The sequence below is a fragment of the Strigops habroptila genome, chromosome 9 (assembly GCF_004027225.2).
Source record: "Strigops habroptila isolate Jane chromosome 9, bStrHab1.2.pri, whole genome shotgun sequence".
NCBI classification, from domain to species: domain Eukaryota; kingdom Metazoa; phylum Chordata; class Aves; order Psittaciformes; family Psittacidae; genus Strigops; species Strigops habroptila.
The window spans coordinates 27,846,190-27,864,531 of NC_044285.2; the positions used below are offsets into that span (position 1 = coordinate 27,846,190).

Sequence of the window (18,342 nt, forward strand, 5' to 3'; positions counted from 1 at the left end):
TGAATTAACTCCCTGGCCAGGGAGGCAGACTGGCAGAGGTACTGCAGGTAGCTTGACCTTTTGGAGCAAAAGCCCTTCTCCTCCCACTGCACTCCCAAACTCAAACTCTGTAAGCTCACCCTTGTTCCACCCTACACCACAGCCAGACTTGTCAAACCTACGAGTGAAATACGCAGAGGCATCACAAGGCCCCTCTCCAGCAGCAGGACAGCAAAGGTGTTGGTGAAATAACTTTATTTAGTGTGATACACAGCTGTGGTCAGACAGTCCATACTCATAGTAATAGTCACACTTACTCAGCTAACAGCTAGGAGACAGCAGGGCCAGACACACACTCAATATTATACACATCCATAGAGAAGACAGTGGGAAGTGACCTATTTCATTTCACTAATTACCCCCCCTCCCCGTTACTTAGGGTCTCCTCCCTCCCTCCCCCCAGGTCCGTGACTGAACAACACAACAGCAGGGCAGTGCACACCTGCCTGTGAGAAGGGGACAGCAAAACCTGTTCTACAGCAGACACGGACACACCAACAAACATCAGCAATTCCCACACAACAGGGGTATGTACAGAGGAGGGGACTGAGCTTCCCGGACCGTGGGAAAGGGGGGACTCTCCAGAGTGAAAAGGGAAACCACATCCCAGCTTCCTCCTGCACGCCAGCTCACCTGGAGTGGAAGGGACAGGGCTCTGGGGAACAACAGGTCTGTCACCAGCAGTGAGGGGACACTAAGCCAGGTCCCAGCTAAGGCTGCCTCTTCCCCTCCCTCGAGGGCCCGCAGGCTTCAAAGTGCGCACGCTGTGTCAGTGACCAAGGGCCATGTGCTGGGGGAGTGTCACCACCACCAAATACTGGTGCCCCCACCCGTCACACCATGGTCCGTCACTCTCCTGCCCACTAGCATCCTCCCTGTCAGCATGACATAGGCTGGCTGATGAAAAGAACAGTGGATGGCTTTCCACCATCCGACTGTTTTATTCTCATCTCTTTCAACAGACCTACTGGCTTGTGGTTAGGACAGATGGTAAAAAACCCCCAGGGCTCTATTAACAGAATCAGAAACCAGGGGCAGGAGGAAGAGGATGTATTTCCCAACCTTCAAGGTCAAAAAGTGAGACCAAAATTCACCTCAGCAGCATACAATCCTTCATTCCTCTGCCTGGGTCTGACAGTAGATCCCTGCCACTGCTCATCTCAGCTTTGGCAATGTTGCAGCTTAAAACTACCCCAAAAGTGAAGTGGCTACTAGCCCTATTCCCAGAAGCCTACTACAAAAGGAGAAGCAGCTATGTGTATGACTTCATCAAGCACCAACCTAGGCATGGGAGTATAACAGCTCTCACTGGCCTTCATTCTGCTGCAGCTCTCCTGCTCCACGTGAAGAATCTCCCATCCTATGTGAACAGGAGAACAGAAACCAGAAAAGGATCCTGAGCAGCATCCATGGCTCCCAGGGGAGGTACTGTCCCTTTAGCAATGGATTTCAGGTAACTGCTCACTTTTGCTGTAGATAGACAGGACTCAGGTCTCTACAAACCACCCTGAGGGTCTCTTCGCCACCCAGCTTCATGCTGCAAAGCCTCTATATCCTTTTCCTTCCCCACATCTGACAGCCAACACTCACCAAGCGCCAACGTCCTCTGGATGGGAAGATAATCCAACTGAGGAGAGTGGTCTGTGGGATGTCTCTGCTACACAAATGGGAGCAACAAGGCCAAAGCTATCAGAGTTTGGGGTTTTCCAGTGCTGTGTGTGACACGAGGGGCAAAACTCAGAAGTCATGAGCAAGAGTTAGCCAAGATCATCCACAGAAAGGAGAAACTGAGGAGCTAACATTGTGTGTGCCCTGCAGGAAGCAAAAGCCTAGAAACAGATAACCTGTATTGTCCAAAAAGGCAAGGCCAAGTCAAACTGACCGGTTTAAAAGGAGCAGCCTTTCAACAGAGGAAGTGGGGATGCAGGACAAAGACACGGCTGGAGTGGCCAGGGAACCAGGGTAAGATGCAAGGCAGTGAGGAAGGTGGAAAGCCCACCCCCAAGCTTTATTTTTGTCTTCCCTAACTTGGTGGGTTTTCCAATTGCATTCACGAGATATATCTGAGCGGAGAGGCTCGAGGTGGGGAAGAGGGGGAGGAGGAGATGAAGAGAGAGACTGTAAAGGGCACCACAGTGCCAAAGTGCAACAACAGAAAAGAAAAGACAGGACACTCATTCTGCACTCAGGGCTCATACCATGCAGTAAGAGGGGCGGCCGGGGCTGCTCCCCACCAGTAAACAGGGAGTTCGCTTGCTTTAGTAGGTTGGTTTTTCAGCCCACAGAGTAGGGTTGCCAATGAGCAGTGATGTTCTTCAGTGAGACTGGCCGGCTGGGGAATGTGCTGCTACAGAACGGGCCTGTTAGCAGGAGCACCCGCTCTCCGTTACTGGCTGCTCAGGAGGTTTCTCTAGTTTGATGTCAATCACTGCAGGAGACAAGTGAAGGAAAACGCCCAGTTCAAGGAAAAACAAGAAGGAAAGAACAGAGAAAGGTATCAGTACCTGAAAAGGCTGTTGGGTGGCCCTTCCTGATAGGGGCAGGGGGTTGAGCAGAGCATATCCTGCCTACAGGATTAACTGCAAAACCCACAGACTGTGTATCAAGACCACTTAGAGGTTAGAGCTGAGTCAGGCAGGTCTGTACACAAGACAGCCCTGTGTAAAAAAAGTATGGTATTTTAAATCCATGCAAATTTTTATCCTAAGCTTAAGTGGAGAAAGCAAAACTTGTGTTTGCCATTATAAATAGCTGTGTATGTTTATACACAGACAAGCAGGACCCTCAATTTATGCCCAGAGGTAAGCACCACACTACTGTGTCTGTTCCAACCACATCTCTGCAAAACCCCAGCAAGGCTCATCCCCACAATGTGCCAAAAAGTCTGTAAGCCCAACCTAACAAATGATAATTGTAAAATTCTATGAGAACAGGAAAAGTTACTGCTGAGAAAGCAAGGATACTGTCTTCTTTGCTCTTCTCTGGTGTGCTGTCCATCCCAGGTAAGGCAGCAGCCACACGACGGAAAAGCTGAAAAGCAGTAATAGGAAAGTTGAAGGCTTGTCAGAAATAAAAATGCATGTTAAAACACACTGCTCTGCAGCAGGCCTTGGAGTCCGAGTTCTACAAACTTGTTACGTGGGTACTTCAGCAAGCAAAGCAATGACTGACAAATGCCATGAGAATTTTACCTAAGAAATTTAACAGGCTTTATTAAAGAAGTTAATATGCCTACAATGCCTACAAAACACTTTTATTTTACCTGTTTTTACTTGAACAGAACATGAAATTAATCAGCAGCAGTTCTTGCTGGGACACGCAGCACAATTCCCTCCTGCACTAAGCAAGGATGTCATTTGCCATTTCCAGCCTTGGCTGCTTTTGCACACAGCAACGTCACAGAGCCCAGCTGAGGGCTTCTGATGACCAACCTCGCAAGAAACTGAAGGTTTAAGCAGTCTATGGAATACCTGAGGTTTTACAGCCCATCTTTTCAGTTCAGTCCTGCTGTGAAGCCATTTCTGAGCAGAACAGCCAGTTCAAGTGAGCTGGTCTGAGCTATGAAGGATGTGCTAAGGGCTGGGAAGGGCTATCACAGCCCCATTAAAAAAACCCAAAACAAAAGGAAAAGGTTTTGCATCATTGTTCAAGTCAATGCTTAGAGCTCCTCCTGCTGACACAAATGCAGCAGCTAACGCACTACAGATGCTGCCAGGCAGGTAGGGGAGAAGTGCTGCACACAGGACAAGAGGAATCATCTGCTAATGATGATTTTCTCACAGTAGCTTGGCAGGGATTCCTCATCCACCCCTCCAAATTGTGTTACTTGGAAAATCCAGCCACTGAGGTATCATCGAGGTGCTGCAGTTCACATCCTTTTAATCACACAAGTTCTCACTGCAAACACCCGCCAGGCAAATAAAGCAACTAAGATGACAGAACCAAAGACTAAAGTGGATTCAACCCAGAATAGCCAAAAGAAACAAACCCAAAGTCTCCCAATACCATTGCGAGGTTCTTCTAACCAGCTGGTGTACAACAAACAGTTTCCCATACACCAGCAGTACTGGCCCCTGCAGACCCCTGCACCTTACAGCTGCCTTACTCCCAGTGTTCTGTCACACTTCAGAGCAATTGCTGAACTAGTTTCTAGTTCAGGAACTATAAGATCACAAGCTTACAGCAAGAGGCTATGGATGCAAACTGAAATATGAGAAATTATGTTTAATTGTAAGGCAAAAAAAAAAGGTTAAAGCTTGGTTTGACTGTATGGATAGTCAAACACTGACAAGTTGCCTGCAGAGATGGAGTCTCTAGCCTTTGAGATACTAGAAACTCAACTGGAGTCAGTTCTGGGCAGCCTACTCTGGGTACAATGGCTGAACTAGATGATCTCCAGCAATCCCTTTCGACCTCAACTACTCCAAGATCTTCCTTTGCAGCTTGCAAACAGAAGCAGGAACTTGTACTCCAGCGCACCAGCATAAGCAATTATCCCGAGGTCAAAGCTGATTTTAGAAATCAGTGCGTTAATGTTAACAAAAGCAAAGGAAATGCACAAAATTATGTCTGACTGGCTGCAAAAAATCGTGCCATTCCTATCCCTCAGCACATTCTGGTTTGGGATTCTCCTTTCAAGTTAAGTTTGTGCAGCTTTAACAGGGAATCATTCACTTCACAGAAAAGGAGCTTCTGTGTTTATACAGAAGGTGGCAGCAGTGATCATGGGGCAAGAAGCATTTCAGGGGTTGACACGGAACAATGCAAGCAAATATCCAATGGAGCATGAACCCCAAGCAGAAGCAAACACATAGAGAGCAGTGAAGTACAGATTTCCTGACTTTAGAACAGAACAGCAATCTACCTGTTTCACATTGTACCCAGTCTTTGCACTGGTCTCAATAAACATCACATTCAGCTCTTTGGCTCTCTGTTCACCTTCTTCTGTGGTGATTTGCCTGGAAAAAGATGCAAACAGAAGCAGAAAGACAGAAAGAAAGAACAGACAGGAAGAGTTAGAGATGTCTGTGACTGAGCCGCTCTTCAGCAGTGGGCTGCTTCACCACCCTGACAGGAGTGCACAGCCCACTGAGGGAGACCTCAGGACCTCCGTGTCCTTAAGACCCCAGATCCTCCAGCTATAAATGAATCAACCTCAGGTCAGTTACCCAAGGAATACCTGGACTTATGACTATTAATAACAGATGACCAGCACAGGATGAGGTTTGAGCAGTACATTTGAGCCTCATTCACAGCATTCTCAAGGGAAGGAAGAAACCCCCCACACTGCACCAGATACAAAAAGCAGTTTCTCAATAGAAAGCAGCTCTGTGAGGTTACAGAAAGGTTTTAGAAAGGCAAGTACAGGGCAGCAGCAAGTGCCAGGCTGCTGGTTGTGAGCAAGCACCTGCAATTGCATCTCCAATCAACACCCTGTACATACTTGTTTCACATTATATCCTGCTTTAGCACTGGTTTCAATATACATCATATTCAGTTCTTGAGCTTTTCTCTCACCCTCCTCTATAGAAACCTGTCTACAGTAATGAGAACAAATCACAGAAAAGAAAAACCAGAACAAAGAAAAATAGTCCAAAAATGATGAAAAGAAAATTGCAGGGAAAAAAACCAACCAGCCACCAACGGAAGCAACATTAACAGGGAAGAAAAATGTAACAGGCTGCACCAAATAAGAACAGTGCTATTTTTAGTTCAGCTTTTTGGCCTCAGAACTTAACTTGCATCGTCACTTTACCATAGGATGAATGGCTTCCAATGCACTATTCTATTTCAAAAACTGTGACCAAGCTCAGGCTGACACTGTGGCTTTGTCCAGCCTTAAAAGGCTCAGTATTTCAGCCTCACAAATCTAAGTCCCTTTTTAAAAGAAGGCAAGGCAGCTTCTTTCACTCCTACCTGGATACACACTGTAATTCCAAATTCTAGCCTAGGCCAGGACTACTGCTACATGCATTAAACTTTTAAAATCAGAATTTCCAGTGCTACATGAACTCCCACTGTAGCTACGATCCAAACAATGTTCTGTTATTTTTAATCCTTCTGGCAGTGCTGGACCACACTGCTTCACTTATGGACTACGAGGAAATACTCCAAGGCTGAAATGATCCATTTGGGTTTTCCAGTTCCACATGAAATTGGATCTGGATAGAAATTAGAAAACCTCAAACCTAAATGCCAGCTTATTCAGTTAGGGTGCTGCAGTTATTTCATGCTCCCAGGAGGGCATAAGAGATCCTAAGTGGTTAAGATCCAGAGCTGGGTCAAGTAGAACACATTGGATTTTGCTCTGTTGCTTTTGTGAGCTGATTTCAGAGAATTACACTGAGCTGAGGTCTTGCCACCTGGAATTCTTAATCCAAATCAGCTATACATGTTTTTACCACAGTTCCGAAGCTCTGAGCACCAAGTTTTACCACTATTTCCAAAGCGAAAGGCGCTCAGAATGGCCTCCCACTGGAAGTGGGGAAAAGCCAAATAATTGTCAAGACTAAGGTGGTCTGTGTGGAGGACACAGAACCCGTTTCTGTAAGAACCACTGGTACAAAGCCCACACACAGAGGCCAGTCAGAGCCTAAGTTTATCCTTTCCCCCTCTGACTCAAACCCCTTGCTGGTATTAGAATTGGCTATACTTTTCCTGCTAGGCATGGCAAACTAAAAACTAACAGCATGACTTGTACAGGGACAAAGGGCAAAACACATCTCCCAACCCCTGTTTGTGCAGCCAGGGATGCTGGGTATTGTCACACATGAGCATTTGGACAACACCAAAACCACAAGGGAAAAAACACACCGCAATACATTCTGAAGCAATATATGTACACTGCAGGAGTGAGCAAAGCAAGGGTTAGAATTTAAAACATGGCAGCACCCAACGATGAAACAGTCAGATCCCTATTGGGCACATCATCCCAAGAAACAGAGGAAAAAGAGGCAGTTCAGATAACAGCGCAACGTGTCTGGTCTGAGAACACGTTAATGTTCCACCTGTATGGCTTTCCAAGCTGCTAGCTTTTGATCAGAAATGTCTCATGAAAAGCCAAAGGATAAGGTTTGATTTATAAGACCTCACTTCGCTGTGAGATCCAGCTCTTCCCCAGTCCTATCTTTTTGAGATGCTTTCTTTTGCATCAGATAAAATTTTCCCATCCTTTCAATACTTCCCATGACGTATGAAGCACACATTTCCCAGTGCCCGGTGTACAGAAAGGTGTTTCAGTTTAAAGTATTGGGACTGTAAGGAACTGCACAGCTTACTCCATCTTCCCTTTGCCAATTACTACTGACACTAACCATTCAAATAAAAACCTTTCCTTGTCTACACTGTTTCTGATGTCTTCGGAAAGAATGAAAATCTCCAAAAACATTAAACAAAATTTTTACCAAATCAACAATCAAGAGAAGAATTTGAAATAGAAACACAGACTTCTAAGAAGCCATTACATTGATCACGTTGCTTGAAGTGGTGCTGTAGGATTGAGTTTTAAAAGCCAAATGCTTTACTATGTCCAAGTGCCCCAAAACATTCAGTCCATGTGCTTTTAAGAGCCTAATTAACTTTTTACATCTCTTGGGGAAATCTGCTTTTGCTAATTTAGTTTCCTCACACATCCACAACACCAGTTTCTGTTACGTATGACATGAAATTTATGCTCAAAGGGAAACCTTTTAGGCTGATACCGTAAAGCTGATGCTGCCTCTTGTAGCAAGAAGAGGCTGTACTGTGAACTTACAGCTGCATGTGCAGAAAGAGTCATGTAAATATGATCATTGAAAAAAGGCAATTTACTTGCTTTTGCAAGACATCTTTCTGGCTTTATCTCAGCATGGAAAGGAAAATCAGACAAAATACACTATTGAGAAACATGGTATAAAGATACTTCAAGGAATTTTTTTCAGGTTGCTTTGTTTTAACCAGAACTATTTGTAGAATAGCAAAAGGAAGTAACTTTCCATATGCTGAAGCCAGAAATTTTAATTTCATGACAAGCTTTTTAATCTTCGTTTAAAACCAACAACTGTTTTGAAGACAGACTAGTTGGCCAGTTCTTTGCTTTTACTGGTCAGGGCAGCAAGGCTGCCAGCCCCCCTCCATTACCTCTTGTCTGCCAGGTCAGTTTTGTTCCCCACCAACATGATGATGACATCGCTCCCTCTCTCTGTCCGAACGTCATCAATCCACTTGGAGGTTTGCTGGAAAGAATTCAAGTCTGTAGGGAAGAAATAAAAGGCAGTGCTGAGGATAAAACTTCTCCTCAGAGAGGGAGAATGCTATGCCTGTACTCAGGTGCTTCTCCAAATCTCCCCACACCACACAGAAATGACCCATAAATTAATTGTTTTCTGCTCAGACAGAAAAACAGGGTGGGAGGGGGAGGGAGGGGGAACGTTTCAATGTTAATCATCTTTTTGCAGAACTTCTGGTTGTAACTTATTAGTTCTGCTAACATGCAGTATTTCAAGTAATGAGACAGCAAAGCATCACTCACTTGTAATGTCATAGACTACAACAGCAATAGTGGAGTCGCGGATGTAGCTGGGAATGAGACTGCGGAACCGCTCCTGGCCTGCTGTGTCCCAAAGCTGCAGCCGAACCTGCTGGTACCAGGCCAGGGAGAGCACAGAGACAGACAGCAAGAGAGAAAAGAAAGGAGGAAACTGTCCGTTAGAGAACAGGCCATTTCTGGAGTTAACCGTATGCAGCTCCATATGAGAAGCTGAGGTTGACCTTGTAATCTTGCCCCAAATATCCAAACATCACAGAAGTTGGCTTTTCTGACTCTGCATGTAGATAACCTGCTTTAATTACCTCCTCTGATTGTCCAGATGTTCTGCTATTCCCAAAGTGGTTATGGCTACTCCCTCATTCCTGACAGCAGTAGCTAACAAGTAATACAGAGCTGGTCTTCCTGGTTTACCCAGGATTAAGCCTGGGGTCTCCACAGGACTCCTAGGCTAGAGCATCAAGACTTTTGGGGGCAATTCCCACATGCCAGACATGCAATTCCCTCAGCCCATACACCACGTAGTAAACTGGCATCCTCTCTCCAGCATCAAGAATTCAGCAGATGGCAATGGGATTTTCATGCAAGATTAGGGCAATCAGTAACTTAAGTTCCAGAAAAAAAAAAAGGAAATGTTATACACTGTAGGCTTCATGTGACACAAAGGGCATCAGGTTCTCCCTTTCAGATAAGCACAAGAGTCAGAAACAAGCACAAATGCTATCAGAGGTACAGTTTGATCTCAAGAATTGTACCTGAACACAAACTGACCTATCATATACAATAGCTTTAAGGTCTGGTACCTGCCTATTTGAAAGAGCAATGGTCAAAACATGCCCAGCTTCCACAGTGAATGCTAAACAAAAGCTTTTCACAACTAGGAGCGATACCATTTCCAAGTCATTACCCCACACAGCTAGCTCTACAAGCAGTGCTACACTGCCAGAAAATAAGATTGCTGTTGGCATTCTCAACAGGCAGGAGTTTCATGGGAGGGCAGATACCTGTTTCCAGCTCAATGACACAAATTGGTCAGATGTGCTCACAAAGCCACTTGTTCAGCAGTGAGGGAGAGCAGCTGAACAACACAGAACAGCAGTTAATAAGGCTGCTTGCAGGAGACTGGCTACAGGGGAGAACACAGTCTCAGAAGGATGGATAATTGCCTTGTTTAGAAGGGAAATAGAAGCTGGACAGAGTAATGTCTGCAAAGTGTCTTGCTACAAGCAAATTCAGAACAACACCGTATCTACATCAGGGTATGTAGATCCAATGCCCTGGGGCTTAAGGAAGATTAGGGCTTATAGTTAAAGCAATTAGCTCATGCTTCATTTTGAAGGTAGCCTTGATTACAGTAGCAAAAGTCAGAGCTCTCCACTACCCCAAGCAACTCAGGGTGACAGACCCCAAGCATCTGGACAATACTACGCTTGTGCTGGAGTATCAGATTGATAATGACAGCTTCTGGACTTCACAACAAGCTTCCACATAGTCCCCAAGACACTGCTGCTACACTAGACTATTCAGCCAGAAAGTTTACCAAGGTGGTGACTTAAGTACTCCAACCTTCAACTGCCTTCAAAAAGGCAACTAGAGGAAGTACCACAGAGCTGGGCAAGAACCGGCCCTGGTAATCTTCTTGCAGTGAAGTGTAACGCTATTTGAGGCCTTTAGCTATGCAGGTACCATGCAGGCACCCCTGAGGTGACCTGAAAAAGTCAGCTGCAGCATTTCTGTGGCTTCTCATTTCTAGAAGTCAAAGTTTACATGCACCCATTTTGGAGGGGAAGAAAAAGTACAAATAACCCACTCAAACACGACAGTGCGCCAAGGACCCCACCAGTCTGGAAAGATGAAAGGTCCTCACCTGACAAGAATTAACCCAGCCTATCTTAGAAACTAGGTGGCTTTGTTCAGAAAGGGGCCTGAGCTGCACTATGGACTTTCCTCATGGATCTCTCCACAGCCCACTTGTGTATTTATTGTTAAGCTGCTGGGCAACTTGAAATGCAGTTTCTCTTTTTCTTCTCAGCTCCCCACATGCTAGATAACAGGTTTTCTCCATTAGTTAAGAGTATCTTAGCTGGTACTTAAGCATGTCCTATGGGACTGTCCCTATTTCACACTGCCATGACCAGCAATGACTTACAGGAGGTTGTTTGAGGTTCCCAAACACAGCTACCACTAAAGACACTGCAAACATATAGCTCTTTCAGAGTGGTAAAGGAAACCGTGTTTTCCTAATTGCACTATAGTGCTCACCATCATCATGCAATCAGAAGTACATGAGCATGTTCCTTCAGTAACACAGGAAAACTAAAAGCCTCTCAGTCACTAAGAACAGAACAAAGAGCAGTAACAAGAAAAAAAAATGAAATTATCTGAAAAGATGAGACCATTACCAAAGTATGCTGAGATCGGATAGCACTTAATTGTTTTTGACATGTCTGGAAGCTGTTTAAGACTGGCAAGATTTTTCCACCTGCCTGGATAAACAGCACCCTGTACATGTCAGAACAGTGGGGAGAAAAGATGCCAAGCTTGCAGCCTGCCACGCTGCCTCACCTGGGTGAGTTCCCAGCATCAGCCATCACATGCACATCTCAGCACTCCCCAAACAGATCACTTCAGTTTTACATTAGTTAGCATGAAACCAGAAATCCTGCCAGAGTTAACTACTTAAGCTACAGGACTGAGAGAAAGACAATGTAATTATCTGCCCTCAGTATGCAAGAAAAATCCTAACAGAAGTCTATTACTTGTTAAGCACTTTAGATAACCAAAGGGAAACAAACCCCTGGTCCATAAAGCCTCATGATAATCTAGAATCTGTGACAGAATAAAGGTGGGCCACAGGATTTCATCTGCATTATGTTCTTTACTTAGACTTTGTCTACAAGGTGTTGGTTCAAAGGTGTAAATCCTGTCTAGATAATTCTGCTGATACTGTAGCTTAAAGGAAAAAGCCAGATCAAGTGGAATCAGTAACAAGGAGTTATAATGAAGTAACTGTATTCATATCTTCATATCTTATATTAAAACATTCATGCCAAGTTACACAGTATTTTCCTTCTAAGCTCGTTTATTCTTTAGAAATTATGGTAGTTACATCTCTTCTCTTTCAAGAGCTCTCTCGTGAGAGAACAAGAACTCACATGAATTGCCAGCTCTTTTCTTCAATGAAATGGGAATCTTGAATCCTCCTAAGTCTTTACTCAGCTTTTATTTAAACGATTGTTGTACTATTTTACCTACTCTGACAGCGTTCCTTTGCTTTGGCATCTGAAGTCATTAACTGTGTTACCTCTCCAGTTATCCAGAAAGGAAAATATTCGCTCTGAGGGCTTTTTAAAAAACAAACAACAACAAAAACCAAACAAAACAAACCCAAAAACAAACCTCCAAACCAAAACCCAAACCCAAAACAAAACCCCCAAGTCCCCCACACAGACCGGAAGGAAGAGAAAGCTTTTCAAAGGCTACCAATCACCTGACATTCCCATCAGCACAGACATCTGAGAAATCACAATCCCTACTCACCTACCTGCCAATCCTCTGTGTGTCACTTCCATCATTTGAGCTTTGAGGCAACCAGAGTTCCCCAGTTCCCCAGTTTCTGGATTATGGGATGGAGTTACCATTGGTTGTGGGGGAAGACGCTCAGCTGCGTTCCCTCAGCCCATGGAACACTTACAGTCCTGGGGCCAATGGCCTATCTTAGCTCTTTTCAGATAACACCACCACTTCCAGTCATAAAAGGTACATGTAAAAAGCAAGGTCCCTGCAGACACTCCAGCTCAATACCTACTTGTAATGTCAAAGACAATGACAGCCACAGCAGAGTCACGGATGTAGCTGGGAATGAGGCTGCGGAACCTCTCCTGGCCGGCTGTATCCCACAGCTGCAGCCTGATCTGGGAAATGGAAAAGCGTAGGGAAAGAGGGAAGAGCAGGAAAATGGAAAACAAAAACCAAACCTCAAGTGAAATAAAAATTAAAATTTAAAAAAAAAAAAAGGCAAGGCAAAAATAATGCAACAAAAGGAAAGTTAAAATGGAACAGAAATGTGAAAAGAGCCAACGACACTTCTATCCACATTCTCACAGCAGCCTCAGCCCAGCACGTCTGAGAACCCTCCCTCCCTCCACAGATCCATTAATAACTCACACACGCGAACACATTCTTCCATTTAATCAAAAACCCAAGACATCCCTAAAAAAGTACCTTCTCACACCATCTGTTAATGGGGGAAATAAGCATACATACCTCAGTGCAACCTTCCATGCCAGAGCTCTGGCTATACTGGCCACATAAGGAGACTGCAGCCTACAGCTAGCTAGATGTGGTCACTTCCAACCATAAGGACATCACCCAGCTACCGATTAACCCACTGGAGAACCTGATGTGGTGAAATATAGTAGTGGGGTATAAGCCAGAAGAGCAAACACCCTCTAGACTGGCTTATCTTGTGCTGAAATCCAACAAGCCTGGGAAGATACCGAGCCACAGAAAAGGAAATATCAGGTCTTTCGAGAATGAAGTTGCAGCTGTAACATGGGACTGGCAGCCTGACAGCCACGACTGAGGACAGGGGGTCTCGTGGCCCCAGTTCACTTAATGCCACAGGTCCCAGTGCACTGGCAACGTGCTGGGAACAGCACACTTAGAGCTGCCCTCTGCAGGAGGCTGCTGGAGGCGGTTTTGAAGAACCAAACTCCAGATATATTTGTCCCTTCTGCTGGCTAGTGCCTGCTACCCAGGCCATTGTTAGAGCTGAATGATCTAGCACAGGTATATCTTCAGGATATACTATTTGGTGTAAGGACATATCAAATACGCCAAAGCACACGCTGCAGTTAGAGGCTCAGCATTCTTCATTTCGAGCGCAGCAGTCAAAGCCTATTGCAGAATACAGCAATAGCCATAGCTGAGAAATTATTTCAGTGTCTGAATTTTGGCAGCTTGTGTGCTTGTATTTGTCCCTTCTTTTATCTCCATTAGACACCTCTCTATTATTTATACTGGCTTTAGGAGCTCTGTGGACCACTTACATAATCAGGAACCTAACAGTATGCCCAATGAATACAGTATTTATGGGATAGCAGGCCAGCAGGCGAGTGACATCCTGACCTACACAGCCACAAGAAATCCGGACTACACTGCTGAGAACAGAATACTGGCATTCCAAGTTGCTTTCACAGGTGTCAAACAGCATTCCCAGGATCTTTTTCTTCTGCTACTACCAGTACCATTGAAGAATGTTATCCAAGCAGTTTGTCCCAAAGATTAAGCCAAGGTCTTTCCTAACAGTGAATCACTGGTAAGATGGCAGAGAAGCACTCTGGAAACTCACCACACACACTGGGCTGAGACTTCTTCAGAAGCAACAGACCCAAAGCAACAGAAAGGACTTCTACTGCACCACTGATCCCCTCCTTCCCACAACAGCATCACACTTCTTAGCCAGTAGTAAAACTAGCAAAAAAGGCAAGTACTAGCAAAGCATGAACTAATGAAAAGACAAATACTGAAAGACAGGAGAGGGATGTGAGGGATCTCTTTATGCAAAGAGGAATCTCATGCAAGCTAAATCCAAAATTGTTTTGTTGACAGTACATCAGAACTGTGTTACAAAAGGAGCCTTCCTACAAGAAGAAACTATGCCACCACTGGTAATCATGAATGACTTCCACACCCGGAACCGCCTGGGCTCTGCTCAGACCCATTTATACTCACAACCGCAGAGGCAGAGCTGCAAATTCTAGAAGCAAAGTACGCTTAAAGTACATGTAACAGACAGCCCATTCCCCGGGATACAGATGTTAGCTTGCCCCAATTTTACATGAAAGATTTTTACTTCACTCTAAAGGTATCAGATATGAACAAATATTGGAAACAAGGAGAGCTGGTTAGTGACAAAGGCTGTCCCTCTGAAGGCTGCTGTGGGATTTCAGCAGCTGTTGGAGGAATAGCATGCACAGAAACTGCTGCTCCCAGGACTGCAGTTGCCATGTTATCACAGAGATGCCTCACTTACCGTGCGGTCTTCCAGATACATCGTTTTTGACAGGAAATCAATTCCAATGGTCGCCTGGAAAGAAGAAAAGCATTAGGAACTGCAACTTGCCTTCCAGCATCTGCAAATCAGAGCTTTCTACACAAACTCTCAGAAATGTTCACGAACTTAGAATTAAGCTGCTGAAGTCATTTGCCTTCATTGTAGCTGATAACAAACAAAGCAATCTGAATATCTGCACCATCGTCATTTCATGTCATTCTTCCAACACTTCTCAACTGTGCAAGAACCTCCGAGTCTTGATTTTAGCCTCAGACATTCATGCATCTTAACACAGATCCCATCTGAACTGGGATCACCTTCTGGTCTATCACAATTCAGTCTGATAAGAATTATCTCACTAGAAATATCCAAAAGGTAAAGCAAATTACAGATATAAATTGCAGGCAACTGTGCTGAAAGCTTAAAAGCAATGTTTATTCAGGCTTTCCATTTCAGAATGTGCTTCCTTCCCAGTGACATTCAGATGCTTCATTTCCCAGCTCCTTCCAGTCATGTTTCTATTGCTGTGCAGCAATTCTGGTACAAAGACATTTAAAGTAATTTACCAAGCTAGCTGTGCTCCCAGGCACTTAAATCAAGCAGATGTACTATCATAACCCCGGGAACTAGGAGACAGGTTACTGATGTAACAGATTTTAGTATTTTAGACAGATTAGCTCCAGTCCTAACAAACACAGGGAGCATTTAGCGTGTTCTGGAAGGTCTCCATCAGAATGTGAACCATTTAACATCAGAAGAGACCACAAGAGTCAATTTCTGTAGCAAGTAGCAGCCAGGACACAGTTTGTAACAACTACAATAAGCAGATAAATCTACAAGAGCACCTTACCAAAGACAGTTCCAGTGAATGACTTGTCCTCAAGAAAACGATCTTCTCTTCCTTTTCCAACTTAAAAAAATCCAAATCTAAACCAGTAACTCTTTCTGGCCTGAATTAAAAGGTAACACCCTAGTCTTACCTTCTCTAAAGATATTTGGTATTCCCTTGAAATATCACTAAGTGCTTCTGACATAACTAATTCTTCCTGAAATCTTCAGGCCCTTTATACATTTTCAGCTTTTCATCTGCGCCTCTTCATACCTACCCTACTCTTTCCCTGCCAAGACTTCCTCAGCTCTATCTACAGCCTTTTAGTTAAAAAAAGTAGTAATAATAAAGGAAAAAAAAAGGAAAGAATATGCTATGCTGACTTCTTGCAGATCTATCTACACACTTTGGATTCAACCATTCCTACTTAAATGGAAAGCCTCTAAAGATGCCAGAGACCAACAACTATCATAAGCATGTTTGTACCTTATTCATTCCATTTCCTGAGACTCCCACAGGCATCATAAGGCATCCTGACCTTTGTTTTCTCTGATTGCCACCCCATAAACCAATGTTTCTCCCCCTTTTCCTCAAGGCTTCTCACATACATACAGGACCTAAACCTCGCTTCTTTTCTGTACACTGTATTTCCTGACATCGTATTAGACGCTTGGGCTTAATTGTGAAGTCCCATCTGCATTTCAAGGCACATTCCAGCCTTACATATGATACTGAACTGACAGCTCACGGGGAAATGTGCTTGGCCCTAACAGTTCTCACAGGCACAAATACTAATAGAGGCGAATAGATTTACCTATATACATATATAAAAAACCAAAACAAAACCCCCCAAAACAAGACCCAAACAAATCAAAACCAAAAAGCCACACTCAAACCCAAACACTACCACATACCTGGTAAGTATTGTCAAAACTGTCATACATAAACCTGGTGATCAGAGAGGTCTTCCCAACTACAAAAGAAGAGAAAAATTACTTTCAAACAGCAGTGGGGGAAAAAAAAAACCAAACCACCACTGCTTTGGGATGAATGAATCAGAACAAAGCTGCCAATCTAAGGCCATTTCTCAGCCACCCCCCCTGTGAAATAACCACCTAAGAAATTCATTCACAAAATGACAGAACTGTGTTAAACCAAATCAATCTCAGTGGGTCAAAAATAAATCATGACAATCACTTGGTCCTCAAATTAGGTATGTTGTTATGCATCTGACAAAGAACTATTGGTTTGCTTTAAGCAAGCAATAATCTGCTTTGTTACTCATATGTTGCTACTTATGTAATCATCAGGTCTAGGACTTACAGACATAAACATCAAACCAATACACAATGATGTCCTGGACACTGTTTAGCTGCCTCTGGCTGGATGGAAAGGCAATACTCAAGACTTACATCCTTTCCTCACAACGAGATTTTAGATACAAAGCAAATTTTGGTGGCTTGATTAAAAACTTTACATTTACATTGCCAAATATTATCAAAAAGACAAAGTGCAGAACTGGCAAGAAACAGGGAGTAAAGATAAGAGCTCTGATTCTCTCTTAGGAAGCCAAGAAAAATTCAAAGGATGTGGATGGACGAGGGTAAATCACCTAGAAAGGTTGTGAAATTGTGACCACTAGGGAAGGTTAAAAACGGGTCAGTCAAATGTCTATCAGCATTCCCCCGATCCCACCTTGGTAAGGCAGGGGAATTAAAGCAATTTCTGGAAATTCCTCCAAGACCTACAGTTCTGGGACCGAGAAGGAGGGAAGGAGTGAGAGATCTAAAGAAAACACTGCAGCAAAGAATATCTCCATTTCAAGAAAACGATACAACTCATCTATATATTATGAAGGCAGGGGTACAAAAGAGTCAACTCCAGGTAAAACAAAAACCCAAGTGAAGCCCTAGGCAGCAGCCACGCTGCACAGCCACCACTGCTTTGCCATTTATTCTCTCTCCAGTATTTGCCACGCACCCGGCGTGGACACGGCCAGAGACACAACACCCGGGGCGGAGCAGCACCAGCCCGGGATCCCCCCCATGACTCCTCCCGTCCCCGCCAAGCCCAGCTGCGGGCGCACTGCGGGCCGGCCCCGGCAGAAGGCCCAGCCGCGGCCAGCGGGAAGCCAGGCCCGCCGGGAGCTGCGCGCTGGAGACGGGAGCCCCGGGCGCTCGCCAGGCCCGCGCCTCCCGCCGGCGGAGGCGCAAGGCCGGACCACGGCGGGGCCGCCCCTCCCTCGGGCGGGCGCCCTCTGGCCGCCGCCTCCCCCCCGGCAGAGAAAGGCGCTTGACGGTTCCGCCACCGCAAGACCCTCACGGGTCCCCACCCCGCGGCCCTCAACGGATCCTCACCCGCCCTCCCCGGGAGCCTTTAGCGCCTTCTCTCCCCACCGCTCCAACACACGCCCCGAGCCCTGCACGGCCGCCCCCCGCAGCGGAAGGCCCGTAACGGCTCCTCACCCACCCCCACACCCCCCCCCGCCGGCGCCAGGCCCCTGACGGCCGCCGCGCCTCCCCGCCCGCCGCCGCGGCGCTCACCGCTCTGCTCGCCCAGAAAGACGAGCTTGAACTTCCTCAGCGGGTTCCCGAACTCGCCGCCGCTGCCGGGCGCGGACATGGCGGAGCGGGGGGGCCGAGCCGGAGCCGTGACTGAGGAGAAGGAGACACAGCCGAGCACACACCGGCACCACCGCCGCCCTGCGCGTCACTTCCGGCAGCGTCACCGGCACGTCAGCGTGCACCGCCTTCCCGGGGCGGGCGGTTGCCATGGCGACGGGAGCGGGCGCCCCTGAGGCCTGTGTGTGGGGCCCGGCCCGGGGCCGCCTCCCGCAGCCCCCCCCACCCCGCCATCCTCCGCGCTCCCGCTTCGGGCTCCCCCGGGACCACG

The 18,342-nt window shown here is 45.8% G+C and overlaps 1 protein-coding gene across 11 annotated transcripts; it reads right to left on the reverse strand.

The window, feature by feature from the left end:
• Positions 1-217: 217 nt before the first annotated feature.
• On the reverse strand, positions 218-18,200 carry RAB41 (RAB41, member RAS oncogene family). 11 transcript variants are annotated; one of them, XR_003993026.1, is made up of 9 exons: positions 17,994-18,190; positions 16,365-16,423; positions 14,601-14,654; positions 8,549-8,654; positions 8,158-8,269; positions 5,483-5,576; positions 4,904-4,997; positions 3,003-3,069; positions 218-2,467 (listed from the first exon to the last, which is right to left on the reverse strand). XR_003993026.1 is itself a non-coding variant. In XM_030496707.1 (9 exons), exons 2-9 carry the CDS (start codon positions 16,388-16,390, stop codon positions 2,403-2,405), a joined length of 630 nt encoding a protein of 209 aa, XP_030352567.1. In that variant the 5' UTR covers positions 16,391-16,423; positions 17,994-18,163; the 3' UTR covers positions 218-2,402. The 11 variants fall into 11 exon arrangements, 8 of the variants coding, with proteins under 8 accessions (XP_030352567.1, XP_030352566.1, XP_030352564.1 ...); XR_003993025.1 differs by having other exon boundaries at positions 8,549-8,657; positions 17,994-18,166; XR_003993027.1 differs by lacking the exon at positions 8,549-8,654 and adding an exon at positions 12,372-12,477 and having other exon boundaries at positions 17,994-18,166.
• Between the last annotated feature and the right edge of the window lie 142 nt (positions 18,201-18,342).